Below are 18,882 nucleotides of genomic sequence, written 5' to 3' on the forward strand. Positions count from 1 at the left end.
TGTTTACATCTGTGAATATAGGGTTGAATCAACTTATGCGGTAACTTCACCTTCAGCTCTCTCTTTCAATTCTGATCTCTCCTGAGCCTTTATGTGTAGCAGGATCACTGTAGGCATCGTGATTATATGGGATCTAGGTCAGTGAAGATGTGGTAGTGTGTGTGTGTGTGTCTGCATGACATCACCTCCTTCCCTTTAAATAGCTCTCAGTAGCTTATGACACTGAAGTTGTAGCTATGCAGTGAGTAGATACTATAGGACATTAGGAAGAGGCTCTTAAGAGTGTGGATACTATGGCACTACAATGTCGCTGTTGTGTGTGTGGGCACGTGTAGAAAAATGGTTTCAGACAATATGTATTCCTCATGCCCTCCTCTCCTAGACAGTACAAACTCATGTGCTCCTTCTGTATGCTGGGAGTGGCCTGTATAACACGGTCTTGTGGCTGCATGCAGATGAGTGTGTATGCATGTGTGTTTGTGCGCGTAAATGTAGGCAGCGAGGCACACCCATGGTTAACCTCAGTTACTGGTGCACTTTTATTCAGGATGTGACAAACCAGCAGCATATGGCAGCATTCCCTGGACTCTTGCTTTGCTTTAAGGTGATCTGCATGCTATATAGCTCTTGTGCTAGCATCTCTCTGCAATACAGTGGTTCAGCCCATAGCCGTGACTCTGCAGTGGAGGTGTGGGTCAGGAAGGAGAGGGGAGGGGAAGGGTACCTGCACTGTCAGCAACATCCACGCACTCCATCCATCTTTCTCTTGCTCTCTCACTCTCATTTATCTCCTCCACTCTGGCCCTTTCCCTCTCCTCCCTGGTGTTTGTCAAAATGCTTAGTCATTGCGGTAACTCAACAGCCGATATAATACATTAGCATAAAGTTTTACTACATCTACTTTTCCAATTAAACTACAGTGTGGCAAACCACTTCACACACACACATGACAGCTGATTAAAACAACCTTAGCCTAATCCAAACTCGTATATCTTCCTTCCTGCAGCCCAAGCTGATGGCTAAAGACCTGCTGGACCTTGTGGCCTCTCACTTCAACCTAAAGGAGAAGGAGTACTTTGGAATTGCATACACAGATGAAACGTAAGTTAAAATAAAATATTATGTCACTCAGTCTTTAATTTAACTTAATTGTTTGGATTTTTTCAGTGCTGTAACATGAGATCACTGTAAATGACACCAGCATCAGATCTGATACACAGTTGGTAGCAGTAAAGTTATTAAAGCAACATGTGGGTCAGCAGTAGTGTAATCATAGGCAAATTTAGTATCAAAGTTCAGGTGCTGTTTGTTGTGCACATAGGCAAAGCAACAAGGATATCAGAGGGGAGTGCACGTGAACATGGCTTCTGATTTCATGGTTGGCTGAAGCCAGTGTCATGGACACTGATGTCGTGGACAGTGTGTTTGTAGATGCCAATGACAAAGATAGAAAGCCTTAAATAAATGCTATAGAGTTAGTGTCAAGGATAATGAGTAGTAGCAGGTATGGTTTCTAATTACATTTGATTGCGTTCAGTTTTGAGGTATAATTTAAAATCTTTTTCCACATGGCTACCGTTCCACAACAACCGTTTATATTTTACTCTGTGTGCCCACTAATTGGACTTTGTAGCACTAGTGAACAAAACTGATAATGGTGGACTAAATGTAAAATATATACTCATAGATTAACTTAAGTTGTAGCACAGTGTACAAAAGCACCACTTTAATAATGTGGCATTTGGTTTTGGATTGGTTTTCTCTTGAGGAATTCCCAGAGCACTTTTCCTATTAAGGCTTAATTAACTATGAAATTGAAAAGAAAAATCTAGTTTAGCTTACATGTCTAATTTGTCTTTTTCTTGTTGTTCAGTGATTTAAAAAATAAAAAAAAACAGATTTATTTTGTCAGCAACTGTCTTTATCATTGTCGGTAAAGCAAAGAATGAAGATCTGTGAAGATCACATTTAACCGTGAAGTGAAGTGATGTGGGTGGTTATCTTTCTCTGGACTAGCAAAGATCACAAGTCTGTGTTTGCCAGTAGACTTGCCATGAGAGCTGTGCTTGAAATGCAAACATGACATTCAAATTAGCTTTGTTGGGTTTTCTGACCTAGAAAGGCAGAAACGCCACGGCATGATAGTGATGCCAGCGATTTACATGCAGGCAAACATCGCCATGGCCGTTTTGCCTTTCTGTTTTTGTTTTATCTCATGCATCCACTGATGTCAAGCAAGACTGGCCTCTGCTCTTTGGTATTTACATGGTAGCGACTACTGCCAGTGTCTGTCCAGCGAAGCATTGTCCACTATAGAGTCTTAATTCTGTGATGTGTAGATTTGTTGCTTTTGCCTGGGGAGAGGAGACGCCTGAGCCTGGCTGCGTGTTGGGGACAGGAGGCCAAGAGATTGAGAGACAAGAAACAGAAGAAGGGAGAGTTTGAGAGAGATGTTGCTCAGTTGCTCAGGAGACCATGCAGGGTAACCAGGGTGACAAGCTGTCTGTGCGGTTTTTCTCTCTGTTGGAAACAAAGAGAGAGAAACGAGAGGGGAGGGAAGAGAAGAGAAGAGGGGGACAGAGGCAAGCAAAGTGTGACAAAAAAGATAAATGGGATGGCTTAAGTAGAAAGTGTTCTGTTTCATGAGATGAACCTTTGTGTACCCTAGTTTGATATTAAGACATCTCTGAATTATAGTGTTGATTGTATGGTTGTTCTTCCCCATCAGGGGCCATTTTAGTTGGCTGCAGCTGGACCGCAGGGTATTAGAACATGAATTCCCCAAGAAGTCTGGTCCCATTGTCCTCTACTTCTGTGTCAGGTGAGTCTTTCTTCTGCAAGTTAGTCCCCTCACACCAATCATTGTCTGATTGCAGATGTATGTGGGAACGAAAGAAAGAAGTCTGTACGTTCTTGAGTATACTCACACATTCATGCCATAATAGGAAGAGATTAATACGATTAGTTATGAAAAGCCCCTGTGAAATTGTTCTGATCGCAGTGTTTACTTCCCACCACAGGGCCTCTCAGCCAATGGCAAGCCTCTCATACTTCATCAGAATGCACTGCATGCAGATAGCATCGGATTCATGGCGACTGTACTCGAAACAAACAAACAAACAAAATACCAGAAACCTTTTTCCTATAAGGGTAGGGTTTGGGGAGGTGGAGAAATCAGCACTGTGCATCTTTATGTTGAAGCTGTTTGACAAAAAACACTCGCAAACTCATTTATAAAAGGTCCTTTTTCAGTGGAACACTGAACAGCACAGTCATTATCCTTGTTTTGTATAAGCCCACCATGACTTTCTTGCTGTTGCTTAACTGTAGTCATCTCTTTGGTTAAAAACAAAATGCTTCTTTTGACCAACTGTGACAGGATTATAAAACTGCACCACAGTTCACTCGTTTTCTTTCCACCGACCCTCCTGTAGGACAGAAGAATTGCAATACAGACACAGGCATGACCAAAATTCAGCATATAGCTGTTTATGATTGCATTTAGTGGTGTTATATATTTTATAGGCTTGTAAAAAAAAAAAAAAAAGCAATCCACGTGACATGAAAAAACACACATTCCTATGCACATACAGGTTCCTCTGAAATAAAATTGGAAAAATACAAAGGCTTTATTTTGAATTGTCCTGTTTTTTTCTTTACACCGCTCAGGTTTGTGCACGAGCTGCGTCAGAGTTACATCGATATAAATGCTAGGACCGTATAATTCTCCAGCACAACATTGCTATAAAACGTTTAATAGTGTAAAGCGAAGTGATGCGCATGGACAAAATGTCAGTGAGTCATTTTCATGGTGGCATTTATATCGTGGCTCAAGTCATGAGACACGATATAAATGAGCTGTTTAGAAAAAGCATATTCTTAGCGCGCTGGCTGTATCCTGCTTAGTGGCGTCATTGCACAATGCCACAGCAATACAGTCAGAATATCTTAATTGTGTTTATACCTGCGTTAACTAACGGTCCTGTTGTTCCCAGGAGCCTGCATATACAAGCTGTAGTGGTAGTGTTGGTGGTTAGCTGTGTGGGGTGCAGGGTCACTGTGTGTGTATTTACACAGACTAATGGGTGTTTGAGGATGTGATGGTAGTGCGATGACACTGTGAACTCTGACACCTCATTGAGGCTTCATCCCCCTTCTTCATCATCACAGTTCCGTCTAATCTCTAACCTTAATCTCTCTAAATGTCACAGTACTGAATACACCCGCTCTCAACACATCCTTACACGTGCACACATTCAGATCCAGACTGTGGACTGCAGTGGAACAACAATCAGCCCAAATGCCAGGCCTGAATCTGTTATCAATCTGAGCATATTGTTTTTAATAAGCACAATATAAGGTTTGTTTATGCGCGGGGGTGTGTTTGTCTAATATGAAGTATGATGTGTGTTTATGTGTGGGTGCGTGTTTCTCTCTGTATGTCACGTTTCTGCATTCTCATGAGGTATTTGTGTGATGCGTGCGTTCCCAATAAGTGCTAGGCAGATGCCCACCTCCTGCTGATTCAGTGGGTGCTTTTTTTGCATGCTTGCTGCTGTGCTGGCAGTGTGGGCATGTCTCATCAACCGTGCTGCTTTAATTAAATGTTCACACTGAATATTGACAAGCACCTCTCATTCTCTCTTGCAGCTCAATGGGTAACGCGAATTAAGCCCCCCCACACCCCCGATTATTGATCTGCCTGCAATCCCTCTCACTCGATGCCTATATAGACCCATAAGCACTGAAATCAACACGCGCATTTCCGATTTATATTCATAAGGACATGTTTGCTGATCGCATTGTTCACAGAGCTATATCAAGTAAACTGAACTCTTTTATGCACACCAGATGGGGGATTTAAGCTATTTATCCGCTAATCGCACCAATTCCCAGTTTGACTCCCAGCTCATTCACATCTGTGTATGACAAGCTTTACCACCAGTGATGTACCAGTGGGTGAATGAAGTGGTTTGGTTTGTAAAACTTAGCTTAGGTTTAAAGACACGATTAACAGCAAACGATTTACCATCTCTGAAGAAGATGTCAGGTGACACTTTAGAGCAGCTGAGCTATATTGAATCTTTTTGATGTGTGTTTTCACCAGAGAGGAGATAACAACGAGTAGCTTCCTGGTGCACCATTCCAGCTTCCCTCTGGCTTTGCAAGCATTCATGAGCTAAATTTAAACTGCATTATTGTGTTAGTTCCCTGCTCACCGCTCTGCCAGAAGTGGGTTACTGTGTTTCTCTCGCCAGAAAGTGACAGCATCTCTGTGTGTGGTAGTACTCTGTGTTTGTGTGCGAGCGCGTGTGATCACTGCACACTGCTGATGATGCACAGCGAAGTGCATCATGTGCACATTCAATCTGCGTGTGTGTGCGTGCATATTCACATTGAGGAATGTGCACACACTCACAAACTGATAATGAATCACTGCCAGCCACTGTGGCGATGTGGTGTAAGGGGAAGGGAAAGGATTTTGGCATAAGTGATCAGCCTTTGGTATGGTGCGCCCCCATCTGGTCACTTTCACCACTGCAACCTTTCAGTCACATCTGCACAGTTTCGTTTTCATAGCTTTCCTGCATGCTAGCTTCTGTTTTTGAAGCAAACACAAAAAACACTCCTTCATGTATCTTCTTTCTGTTTCCTGAAGGTCAATGAACACCCTTGCTTACTTTGAAGCTGCAGGAGTGTTTATATTTTCTTCTGTGTTTTCAGGTTCTACATAGAGAGTATATCCTACCTGAAGGATAACGCCACCATTGAACTGTTCTTTCTTAATGCAAAGTCCATCATATACAAGGTAAATAGCTAGTTTTTTTTATGCATTTCAAGTACTGCTGGTTTCATCTCCTTCTCCTTTGGTTTATCTTTACATGCTATATGAATGATATGAATCCTCTGTGAAATTGCATTTAAAGCCAAGCTTTTTCTTCTGGCCTTAAATCATTTTTGGCTTTCAGTGGTTACATTTTATGGTGAAATTGCATAGAGTGCTGGGCTTCATGTTGCGTGCCACTTCCTTTGCCCATTTTTCTTTCTAAATGAAGAGATGCCACAAGAGGAAAGCTTGGACCTCGGTCCTGCGTGCTGATTTGCTGAAGCAGAAAATGTGAACCATGTGCATCATCTGTTACCCGTCATGTCATGCGCTGCTCCACATTTCAGCAACTAGCAAATGATTTTCATTGCCATCTGTCAGCGCTACGCCACAATTACTTTGGCTGTTTAAATAGCAATTTAAATTATGCACTGGAATACATACTTCCAGAAAGTTGCCTAAAGAGACAATTTAAAGGAGGAAAGATTTTGGAATTATTTTACCACTCAGTTAATATGGTACATTTTTTTAGAGTAAGGAGAGGCTATCCACTTCACTTAACTGGTTAAAATTCAAGCAGGGGCATCTAGTTATAGTTTGGTCAGCATACAGCACATTTATAGACACCAGTATCTAACAGTTATGTAATTTTTCCAGAAGAGGGCGTGTGCAGCCTGAAACTGTAAATAACTGAGCTGAAATGTTCTAATAAAGCCTTGTAGAAAACTGTGAGAGTGTCTAAAGACTCATTTTCTTTGTGCTAAAACGTCTTGTATGTAGCAAGACATTCAAATATCGGCAGTTGCAATATTTCAGGATGGTTAAAAAGGCTGGCAAAGTCCCACAAAGGGAAGGATTCATGCTCAGTCCAGCTAGTAAACATGTTAAAGCGTCTTCATCAAGATACCAATTTTTATCTGCTCATTTATTACAACTCATATTAGCTAAATACCAGTGTAGGAAAGCAAAAAAGAAAGAGAAACAGCTAGAGCTGGGCGATATGAGATTTTTTCATATCACGATATGTTTTTTTCATTTCAGGCGATAACGATATCTATCACGATATAAGCCAAATAACTATATTTGTAAGATTTAAATGTGCCGTTGCTCACAAGTAAAATGTGAAATAATCAGCAGCTTGTTTTTATTTAAATATTTATTTCCCATAATAAGTTCAACAGGGTAGATGTACTTAAGGAACATGAGACTTTTTCAGATAAATAAAGGCAAATATTGCAAACTACACAAAAGGCAGCCGCTAAAGCGTTTAAGTTTCAAAATAGAACAAACGAAACAGACTAAATTGTCAATTCCACTTAGAAACAAAATATTAATTCTAAAAATAAATCTTAGTTTGTTTTACAGAAGAACAGACAAAACTGACTAACTTTTGTCAATATCAAATAAACTGAGAACTAAAAGGAAATTCTCAATCTCTCCTTGTTGTATAGCTGAGCTTTTCAAACAGTTTTAACAGTTACTTTAGTCTGACAAAAGCCGAATGACGAATCAGCGCTTCCAGTCAGAGACTGAGGCTACGTCCACACGTACACGGGTATTTTTGAAAACGGAGAGTTTCCGTTTCCGTTTTAAAAAATAATCCCGTCCACACATAAAGGCAGAAATGAAGGAAAACGCTGCTATGAACATGCCAAAGCAGCAGGTGGCGCTAGATTCCTAACCGTGCCGAAATGCTGGCCAATCAGAAGTCTAGAAGCCTCGGTGGGAAAAAGTAAACAAAGCTGGGGCATAGAAGCAGAACAGAGTCGTATGTGTGGAGGGACAGTAACTGTGTGTATATGTAAGCATTTAAACACTGCAGAGAGTAGAATTAACAGTATTGTAGAAATTCATTTCACCGAAACAATAACGTGGCGCACAGTGTGACGCATGCACCAGTTTATTGTATTTCCAGACTTGCTTTCGGCACAATTTACAGTGCACGCTACTCTGTTTTTGTCAGACTTGAAATAGCCGAAATACCTTCACACTACGGAACTTCTATGGCTCTTCCGTTCGACAATCTCTCCGGCATTGGAACCATCATCTGTTTTCTCTTCGGTCACGCTCGGTTGATTTTTCTAGTCGGCACACTCATTTCCTCCATTATGCGCTGGCTGCTTCCCAAACAAACACACGTGCGGCTTGGCACTTGTGCTGTACGTAACAAGTCACGCGACGTGACGCTGCGGCTGTGATTGGTTCGGCTCTGCGCTACTTAATTTGGATTGGCTGACCTTTTTTTTTTTTTTTTTTTTTTTTTGAGGACAAGAGCGGCGAGGTCTATCGCAATAGCTTAATTTCTCTATCGAGTAAAAGTTATATCGCGATACATATCGTTATCGTTCTATCGCCCAGCTCTAGAAACAGCACAGCGTAGCAGATATAAATGTGCTTCCTGCAGTCACTATTCTTGTAGTTTCTGCTGTGCTGTGAAAAAACAGTACAAACACACACAGTGTGTGCTGATTTGCAGCCTCACTGGGTGGTACACCCACGTTAGGTTTGTTCTGTCTAGTGTTTCATCCTGGCTGTTTGATCCTCCATCAAATTAAGAGGTGAATTGTAAAGGGCACATTCCTGGGATAGGTGACCCACTACTCACTGCCCACTAATCCTCTCTGTTAATGTACACATATCATGTCATATATATGTTTACTCCCAAAGTAAGTATTTGGCAAATTTTTCACAGGAACGCACCACATGTCACTAAATCACAAATGTTTGTACCAGTGTTGCATATCTGTCTCTGTTCTCCCTGCTTGTTGCTTATCTCTTCATCTACGTGTTATATAACAGTAGTAAACATGCATGCATCCATGGTTAAATTCTGAGTTGGTATAGCAATATGTAATGCTAATACCCATGACCACTGACATTGGTAAATGCCATCTTAGGACAATATCAGTCAACAGGGTTTGATATTGGCAGATACCTGTAGATCAGTGCGTCCCTAGTAATGCATTTAAAACACACACTGGTAAATGTTCTCAGTAATCAAAAACCAGAGCATCCATGCTCACCCTCAACCCCTCAACCCCCTCTCCCAAACCCCTCCACTTTGTCTCTAATCTTTGATCTCTTTCTGCATGAAGACATCATGAAAAAAAGAAGGGTTATTGGCATCTAAGTGAAAGGAAATATCATCTTATCTCGACTGATGAAATGAGTGATCATTTCAGGAATGTCCACTTTTTACCCCCACAGGGATCAAAGTGTGTTTTATTTATTTGTGAATGTCTCCAATGGCCTTTGCTCACTCCTTTTCTCCCCTTTTTGCAGGAGCTAATTGAAGTAGACAGTGAGGTTGTCTTCGAATTGGCTTCCTACATTCTCCAAGTAAGCTTGCGTGTGTGTGTGTGTGTGTGTGTGTGTGTGTGTGTGTGTGTGTGTGTGTGTGTGTGTGTGTGTGTTGTATGTTTGTTTGTGTGTCGGTGTGCCCCAAGTTATTCCAGGGGCTGTTCTTTTCTGAAACCGTTTGAAGTTTTCCTCCAAACTATCTCCACAAGCCTTTGATCCTAATTGACGATGATTAAACTCACATTATCTACTGCAGTAATAATTGTGAGCGATTAAACTCTCATTATCTAATGTAGCTATCAATTTGACGTTAATCTGCAGTAACGCTGGGAGGTTTCAAATCCTAAAAACCTCAGTTGACTTTGGTAACACAAATTTTGGTCTACCAGATAAATGGTGGACAGGAATAGCTGTTGTCACAGAGAAGCACTTACGCTTCACAAATCCTCCTCGACTCCAGCCCTTTCCCTTTCCTGTCCCTTTCTCGGAGTAGGTAAGTCAATTAACCGTGGTTCGCAAGGTCATGTTACACATAAACTAGGCTGAGTAATGTGGGTGCGTGTTTTCGGCCTCCGTGTGCAGGTGCAGACACACAGTGTCAGGTATCCGCTCCGTAACTCTTCAGAAGTTTCGTTCCAGATGGTCGTTTAATGTTTCTCCTTGATTCCAGCATAAAAAAACTTAAAAGCACATTTTATGGCCACTGTTTAGTGCTCACATATCCACCTGTATAAATTGTCCTATCATCTTTGACCTCCTTTTCCCCTTTTTTCTCTTTCACAGGAGGCTAAAGGTGATTTCATTAGGTATGTATACTCATAGTCATCATAGCTATTATGTCCTTTTTGAGGTTGTTAAAAGCAACAAAGCCACTAAAAACTAAATATGCTAACGGCTAACAAAGTATCTTGACATTTTCAAGGACTGGATGTGGTTTATGGTCTGGATGTGGTCCTTTGCTCCCCTCTTGATCACCTATATCTGTGCCTTTAATTTGATTTACCTCACTTTCTTATTTTTCTCCTACCAGTTTTGAGCCGTTCGGATTTTCTCTTTTCTGCTGGGTTATATTTTCATTTTTGACTTATTAGGGGAAAAAATACTAATTTATGTGCAAGTTTTATGTGAGCTGGGGACCTCATGTGGCCCTTCTGATATTCATCTGTGTGATGTTGGCTTAAATGTATGTGATTCCTCATCCCTTTATTGTAGCATGAAAAACATACTACTACAGCAATCACCTTTGACCTCATTTCAACCAGTGAAAGGAGTAAATAAACACAATAGGGATGGAATGTGACACACTCTGGAGACATTACTTCACATTCCTACCCTTTTTCTTCCCACACATACACATAAATCTTTTTTTTCTAAAAGCTCATAGTTCCTGCCCTTTGCATTTCTCATCATAACTTTAGTTTTACGTCTCCTCCTAAAATACAGTTTTCAAGCCAAACACCTGATTTCCTTTGTTAAATGCATATCATATTGTTCCCAAAGAATTCAGTAAATTGACTGATTTTCAGTGCGGCTTATGTTAATCTGACTACGTTTCAGTAATCTTAATTGAATCTTAGTAAAACAGCGCTTCATTTCTCTCTGCATTTAACAGTTTAAAGAAAAAGATTTGAACAAAACACTATTTTTTTGGATGTTTTTCTGCACAGCTTGCACTTCAGATTGTTATCATGTATCCCAAAGTTGTCCACCCAACTGGTATACTTAATAAATAGCTACATAGTGAGTATCAGTCAATGCAGACGCACAGCTGTGTTCACACATTAAGGAACAGACGGGCAGGGTGGATGGATCTCTGCCAGGGCTTTAGCTCATAGGTTGTCATGTTCCCAGGGCTTTCCCCAATCTTCTGAGGCCTAGGCAGAGGCCGGAGAGAGGCTGGGGGATTAGAGTTGGGTATTAAGACCTCCTGCCGCTGGAGGTCTGAAAACTGAATCTGGGGCCAAGTTACTTTAGCTGTCTGTATGCTTCCCGGTCTCATTTAGTCTTTCTCAGTCTTAATCTTTTCCTGTCCCATTCCTGTTTTGTTTTGTTTTTTTGTATCGCCTTTTATCTTTCTTTATTTTATCTTTGTGTCTCAGCTTCTGTCGCTCTTTTCTTTCTTCTGCTTCCAGCTGTCAGTGTCTACTCTCCGCAGCTGTTCAGACAGACCACAGAAGCATTTAGACCGTGGACATTTACTCCTGTCTCTTAACCAAATGTCCCTTCTTCCAAAATGTTCTAAAGTTCATTTTAAGACTTGGAGAAAATCCTTTTTTTAATATTTAATTGACAACTTTTTTTAAGTTGTCCCCTTTCTACAGTTGATAGATATCTTCCAGGTTTGTGTGAAACTGTTGAGAATAAGTGTCGCTGATCAAGTCTGCTCTTTTTCTTTCACAGTAACGATGCAACTAGGTCTGACCTGAAAAAGCTGCCTGCTCTACCCACCCAGGCCCTAAAGGAGCATCCGTCACTGGCTTACTGGTGAGACACTTTTACCCAGAAAAACCCACCAAACGTTTTATAAGTTCACATGTTGTTTATCGTCTTGCTGATATTTTCCTCTTTTCTCTTTATCCCACCCCCCTACAGTGAAGATCGGGTCATAGAGCATTACAAGAAGCTCAGCGGGCAGAGTAGAGGGCAGGCAATCGTTAAGTAAGTGTGTAAATGTCTTATGTATTCACACAGAGATAAGGTGGTAACGCCTCTAAGAAATCCCCCACATTTTGGCTGGTGGAGTGTCACCCCAGTTTGTGACTCCAGTAAAAGCATTATGTGTTTCACACAACTGCACTGGGGTTTAGTGTGGCATGGCCATGCCAGCTCTACCCTTCACGCAGATGTTGAATCGGTTCTGTGACTACCTCTGCTGAAGCCTTAAAAGCACAATAACAATTCCCCCCAGTTCTGTCTTTGTACAGTACCTTTCACTTAGACGTGTGAGGGGGAATAAAGACACAAACACTCTGCCTTGAACAGGGGCTTTGTGTGAAGGGGGCTTATGCTTTTAGTTATGTTGGTCCAGCATATTGAAAGCTGTCTTCTCTGTAACCCTTACATGTCTCTCTTTCTGCTCCTCACAGTTATATGAGCATTGTAGAGTCTCTACCCACATATGGAGTGCATTACTATTCTGTAAAGGTACAGTTTTACTGCTCTGCCGTTTCTTTTTTTCTCACACATGCACCGCACACCACACACATTTTTTGTTCACTTTGGATCTCTAATCACCCAGTTGGGATTTTTGCACACATGATGGAACTTAAATTTTTACTGTTCCATTTGTGCAGTTTTTTCTACCTCTCTTTAACTTTCCCTTTCTTCCCCTTTGAGTCTTGCACAGATGCACAGCCGTTCCTGAGTTATTTTTGTTGTGTTACAGGACAAGCAGGGGATCCCATGGTGGTTGGGTCTGAGCTATAAAGGCATCTTTCAGTATGATTACCAGGACAAAGTTAAGCCCAGGAAGGTGAGATAATGCTCTTCCTGATCTATCTACCGCACAAACTAAACCGTTCCTCCTTCACTTTTTAAATTCAGTTTATTTCACCCCAAGAAGAGAATTTATTCAGGGAACATGTTGCTTTATACGGAAAGCTCTCTGTCTTTCTTTTTTTACAGTTCCTATCGCCTATTGTTCCATTCAGTCATCAAATGTATTGTGTTTGCAAAGAGCACTAACAATGTTGTATAATTATTACTATCTGGAGATGTTCAGTCTTAGAATGTTTTGCATCCTGTCCTTAATTTATTTCTGCCTCCTCCCAGTCATTTCACTGTGTGGGTTATCTGCAAAAACAATTCTTACCTCACCTTTGACTTCCAGACTGGTTTCAAGCCTTGATCTCTGCCGTTCACCTTTGTCTCGAAAGATGTTATTTGTGTTAACAGCGTCCTTGCACACTGATTGCCCACTAAGACCCTTACTCATACACAAACAGATGCACACTCTCAGAGACAGGAAATGGACTGAACACTGAACTCACCATCCTGACGAATGCTTCCTGTCACCCAAATGCTTTCCTGTTTGCCACTAACGTGTTTTGAGTGTGTCATAATTAGTGCATTCCAGTCACCAAGCCTGAAATTATGTCTCATTCAAGTGTGCTAAATCTAGTGGTTTCCTTGGTGTTAAGTAACCATGGTGATGAAAAAAAGGAGTCTGTGTATCTCACATCACCAGGTCATTCTGAGAAAACTCCGGATTGGTTGCAAACCGTGTACTTTTTTGATATAAAGCACAGGCTTACACTGTAAATTAAAGTTAAGTTGTGCAGCATGAATGGACTGGTATTTATATATGAAGTAACCGATTTTACACTACCCATGTGTTTATGGATTTATATTTAGAAGTTCTGAGTTGAGCATTTTGGTTGTTACCACCTTTTTTGGAACATATATTCAGCAGAAACTTCTCAATCACAATGTAGCATTAATTTTATATACATACATATATATATATATAGGTTTTGTAGACTAAAAAGTAACAATTGAGGCCATAAACTTATCAGGAAAACATGTCCTGAAGTTTTAAATCAGGAGACTTCCCTTACACACTGTTTAAAAGAATGTCGAATTAAGTGAAGTGAAAACCTTCCATATAGGTTTCCCTTCCCTCCCATTTTTCTTTGCTGTAAATTTTTCAGGCAGGTAAACAATGGTATATATTTGTCCGATGTAATTCCCATCAAAAACTAGAAGGGCTCTCTACTAAGACTGATGCTATAACGCTATTGCTTAAAAACCGAGCTGGTTCTTCTTCGCCAGCTTCCATGGCATTCTATCCAGTATTTTTTCAGCACCTTTGCTGAGGAACAAACAAACAACATGCAAACTATACCTCTGTCTGGACAGAGAAAACAGAAGCAGGGGCCACTTTTTGAGAAGTGCCAGCTTATCAAGCATTCAGCTGCCATAGCAACAGTCAGTGTGACTCAAGGTCCATTAAGCTTTGGTGCTGACACCCTGACTTTGTTCTCCTTTCATACTCACCCTCCCTTATTTCTTCCATGCATTTGAGAGCAGAGAATGAGTGAGATTGGGCCTCTTTATCATGTTTATTATCACATTTTTATTTCTATATATGACTTTTAATTTCTATCGTATTTGCTGAATCTGGGTTATTTAGGTTTTCGGGAGAGAAAAAAATCTCGCTGATGATTTAGAAGTCTCAAAACACACTTTGCATCACATATTACACACTAGGCATTAAAGGGTTAATAAAACATTACATATTCAGCTAAACTCCACTGAACACAGTGAAGGTTTGTTCAATAATCAGATGATAAAAGAGAGTTAGCACTTCTTCTTTCCAGAGATGTGTTCTAGAAAAGACGAAGGTCATTCGAATGCTAGTAAGTGAGTGTCACCACTATTTTAACTGCAGGAAGTGCAGATTTGGTGATTCGTCAGCCCACAAGTCAGATGGATTCCAGCAATCACTGACTCACAGTGCAACCACTGTTAAAGTTTTCATTACTGTAAATCTGGGAGATGGAGGAGCAACGCTGATTATGAGACATTTTGGGGCTGTTGTCTTTGGACACAGGAACAAAAAACCCTAATGAATTAGAGAGTAGCTTCACGCTGTGGTGTACAATAGCTGTGCACTAAAAGTAGTTCTCTTTAATTAGTTAGTTTTTATAAGGGGAGATCCTGTTGTTTCTAAATGCAAGCAACCTACCACACCCTCAACTTTTTTTTATTAGTGGTTTTAAAATACCTCCTCCATTCTTACCACATGCTAAAAGCAGACACACTAGAACAGTTCATCATGGCAGGGGTTTACAGTGGACCCACGCACTGTTCTAATACTTCATTAGTGTCTTGTGACTTACTTAAGCAGAGATGATAGAGTCTGTTAGTCACAGACCGGGAAAAAACAGTATGATTAAATAATAAGAATATTTAAGTTAAAAACCCCTTCGTCTTTGTCAGCATCTGTTTTTGTGTTCTTTTTCCGAAACATTGAACAACAAGTTTTGTGACAACTGGTGCGCACTGGAACCCCACCCAAGGGTTAAACAATAGTTTTTGGGACTCCTAGTTCCAGTTATAGAAAAGAATACCTGGCTACACTATAGTTAAACCAATGTAAGCTATTTAAACTTTCTATTCTTTCAGTGGGCCTCTGGGAGTCTGCTACACCAAAGAAAGGCGTTTACACTCAATCAGATGTGACCTTTCATCTCCAGTGGATGTGTGTTTTTGTGTGCAAACATTATTGTGAGACAGACGTGGCTCCGTGCACACGGGCACCTCGTGTGTTTATGAATAATGACCAGTCACTTCCTCTGTCTGTGTCTGATTGTGCCATTGTCTGTAAGGCTTCTACAGCCAAATCGAAGAGGATTTATATCCACACGCACATGCCGAACCTTCAGCCTGATAACAGCAGCACCCGCCGGCTTTCACTGGAGTTCCCGAGGAAGAAGCTGCCAGCATGTTTTTATCAGATATTCAAGATATTAACAGAAGAAAGTCTTTTTTAATACAATAGGTTTATGTAAGAAGAGTACTTACATAATCTGGTATATACTTGAAAGCAAAAATGGCTAAATTTAAAGTTCAGGGTGGCATAATTGTGTCTCTTTGTAAATAAGGTGGCTCAAACAGATTCAAATACCTTCTGCGTACACGTACAGCTTATCCGCAAACATCAAAGTGCACTTTCAAAATTGCAGCAAGTCTGTCCAGCTGACAGTGAGGACAGTTTTAGTGGTCTCGTGCTTGAACACAGTTACAAACAGTTACAAACACCTATCTAATCTCCACAGCTCTGGCCCATATGTAGCCAACACTCACACAGTCACTCGTTCCATTTCTACTCTGCCTGCTATTTTTAGCAGCATGCTACATTAGCACTTAACACTCCATTGACAACGTGCAGTACAGTAAAAGTTTTGATAAGATCACTGATTTTCTTTCATCGTGCACCCACAGGCACGCATGACTGTTTTGGGTTTTTTTGTTCATAATATTCCCCCCCCCCCCCCCCCCCCCCTTTTTCTCCCTCTCATCCTTCTGTCCATTGTTTTCCCAAGCTGTTAAAATTCCTCGGCTGTGACCTGTTCCTCCCTTCACACCCTTTCTCCTCTTCCCCTCCCGTTTTCGTTTTCGCCTTATTTCTGTTCTCCTGTTTGATACTCGTTTCATGTTTCTGTGTGTCTCTTACAGCTGATAGATGCAGACCGTCTTGTGTTCTTAAGCAGCCGACACTCTGCTCTTTCCCAAGCACGAAATACACTCAGACATTGAATGTCTGTGTGTGCAGGCAGAGAGGTCTGACTAAACAAAGCAAGGGCACTTCAATCGGCAGGACCGCAAAAAGCTTCTTTCCCCCGTATCACGCCCCAGACCCCTCATCACACACACACCACAACCGCAGCCCAGAGCAGAGCCCACAGTCCCTCAGGGAGGGAGGAGGGGTCAGAAGGAGGGGAGGCACAAACGCCCCCTCACTTTTTAACGCTCCTAGCAAAGCTCTAGGAGAGGAGGAAACTTAACTTTACACACTTTCTCTCCGCCAGCACAAGCACATGCTTACAGATGGTGAGCACCCACCACCTCAGAACTTTCAGCTTCCCTGCGCCTGGGAGGATTTAAGATACACATATGTTTTGGAGTACGTCTAGAGGGAACTTTTCTTGCCCAGCTGGGTTTGGCTTCTTTTAGAGCGGCGCTGATGGTTGTCAAAGGATCGGAAAGGAGGCAAAAAGAAAGTGAGATCTCCAAAGTGAGATCATCCAGTGCTGGGATCCTCTGTGGACACGACTGCCTGGTCTGGACCTGATCATAGAGCTCCAGATTAGGTCCTCCTCTCTTACCAACTCCTCCTTTTCAGCCCCGATTCCCCCCCTCCTCCTCCTCCTTACCCATTGCATTTTCTTTCAAAACAAATTGGAACATACAGTGAAGAGACCCGGCTGAAAGCTGCGCGGATTTAATGTGAAGCACGTTTTTTCTGTGAGAAGTCCTGAAGAGTTTCTGTTTTTCCTAAATCTCAGGTGTTCCAATGGCGTCAATTGGAGAACCTCTACTTCAGAGAGAAGAAGTTTTCGGTGGAAGTTCATGACCCCAGGAGGTAAATTTATATCACAAACTGAAGCTGAGATTGATTTGATGCCGTTCTTTTCTAAGAAACCGTTTAATTATCAAGCATTCGTGTCCTCTTTGTCCAGAAGTCCTCATTGGACGATCGTGATCTTAAATCAGTAAATTTAATGATGAATGTTCTTGCAATTGATCTGTGGTCTCAAGCCTAATATCTGGAACTCATAAAAGTCTTACATCAGTTAAGAAATGCCTTCCAGTAGCTTTTACTGTAAATTACCACTGCGGCCCGAGTCAATATGTTGAGATTCAGATTCCATACTGCGCGGTACACGGAAAGAGAGATAGAATCTAATTGAGTAATGGCTGAAAAGTTTGTCTTGGCAACAGTGCAAGATATTGAGGATGTCCTGGTGGAGCCCGCCACGGATTGAAAGGCTGATTATTAACACGCTCGTGCAGCCACATGCATGCAAAGAATACACGCGCTCTAGTGCTCGCGCACACAAACATGCACACATATATGTTAAAACCCTTGGTAGTTGACCACAGAAGGATAGATGGCTGTGCGATAGCTCTTTTGCGGAGGAAGTGACCTCTCTTGTGTTTATTTAACATGGCTATATGTGTGGAGTGTTATTCCAATGACAGAGGGAATGGGAGAAAAAGAGACAGACAGGGTGAAGCAGAGAGCAGCGGTGTTTTCTTTAAAGGAAGCTGTCATTAGAGGGAGCTGGTCTGTTGCTCAGCTACAGATGTGTGTTTAAAAAAGGATGACTAAACAATGGGAAACATCGTGTGTGGCTTTGCAAAATGTATCTCTATCAGGACAGTTCTCCTCAGGCTTCAAAAGAAGCTCGCTCTCTAAGTAGCAGCACTAGTCACTGGAGCAGTCCAGTGGGAGTGTTTTCATTGCTGTAAACATGTAGCCATCTTTTTTATTCAGTGTATATAAGGAGGCTTTGTGTCCGCTCCTACTGTAGGGCGTCGGTAACGAGAAGGACGTTCGGTCACAGCGGCATTGCTGTGCATACCTGGTACGCCTGTCCTGCCCTCATCAAGTCCATCTGGGCCATGGCCATCAGCCAGCACCAGTTCTACCTGGACCGCAAACAGAGCAAGGTCAGTCTCTCCCACGACGTTTTAAGTCAAAGCGTACGATAGATCTCACGAAATAATTACAATTCTACAAGGCATGGTCAGCAGGAGTGGTGGGTTAACAGTTTACAGATGTGTTAACACAGCCTGTCCATGTTCGTCCATACAGTCAAAGATCCATGCAGCGAGGAGTTTGAGCGAGATTGCCATAGACCTGACAGAAACAGGAACACTGAAGACATCCAAACTGGCCAACATGGGCAGCAAGGGCAAGATCATCAGTGGCAGCAGTGGCAGCCTGCTCTCCTCAGGTCAGTGCGTGTTTGCTGCTTCAGAGGAAAATAACCACGAGGGGGAAATACCCCGACAAAGATTTGTCTTTGTGCTCGCATCTGTTGATGATGAGGAATCCTGCTGACAACCAGAGAGACAGAAACAGCTGTGACTGGAAAGAGACCAGCGTTTCTGTGTTGAATGTTCTCAAACATATACTGTGCTCACACCACACCCAGTGTCTTTCAGTATGTATAGAACACCACTCCCATGTCACACAGACTCATCCTCCAGAGGCCCCCGACTCCTCTAATTTTAGTGGGTGAGAG

The 18,882-nt window shown here is 41.7% G+C and overlaps 1 protein-coding gene across 18 annotated transcripts in view; it reads left to right on the forward strand.

Moving 5' to 3' along the window:
* The window catches only part of frmd4a (FERM domain containing 4A), a 96,504-nt gene that overhangs the window by 66,212 nt on the left and 11,410 nt on the right, over positions 1–18,882 (forward strand). For 10 of the 18 annotated variants that reach the window (XM_080876025.1, XM_080876027.1, XM_080876041.1 and 7 more), the window contains exons 3-14: positions 1,007–1,101; positions 2,729–2,821; positions 5,725–5,809; positions 9,110–9,166; positions 9,911–9,933; positions 11,528–11,611; positions 11,720–11,785; positions 12,214–12,271; positions 12,513–12,599; positions 17,137–17,212; positions 18,162–18,304; positions 18,450–18,591. In XM_080876025.1, coding sequence (XP_080732151.1) covers positions 1,007–1,101; positions 2,729–2,821; positions 5,725–5,809; positions 9,110–9,166; positions 9,911–9,933; positions 11,528–11,611; positions 11,720–11,785; positions 12,214–12,271; positions 12,513–12,599; positions 17,137–17,212; positions 18,162–18,304; positions 18,450–18,591 — 1,009 coding nt within the window. Of the gene's footprint in view, positions 1–1,006; positions 1,102–2,728; positions 2,822–5,724; positions 5,810–9,109; positions 9,167–9,910; positions 9,934–11,527; positions 11,612–11,719; positions 11,786–12,213; positions 12,272–12,512; positions 12,600–16,280; positions 16,942–17,136; positions 17,214–18,161; positions 18,305–18,449; positions 18,592–18,882 lie in introns of those variants that run through there. The other 8 variants (XM_080876026.1, XM_080876040.1, XM_080876032.1 and 5 more) reach the window with 3 other exon arrangements.

The sequence above is a fragment of the Rhamphochromis sp. 'chilingali' genome, assembly GCF_963969265.1.
Source record: "Rhamphochromis sp. 'chilingali' genome assembly, chromosome: 2".
NCBI lineage: Eukaryota > Metazoa > Chordata > Actinopteri > Cichliformes > Cichlidae > Rhamphochromis > Rhamphochromis sp. 'chilingali'.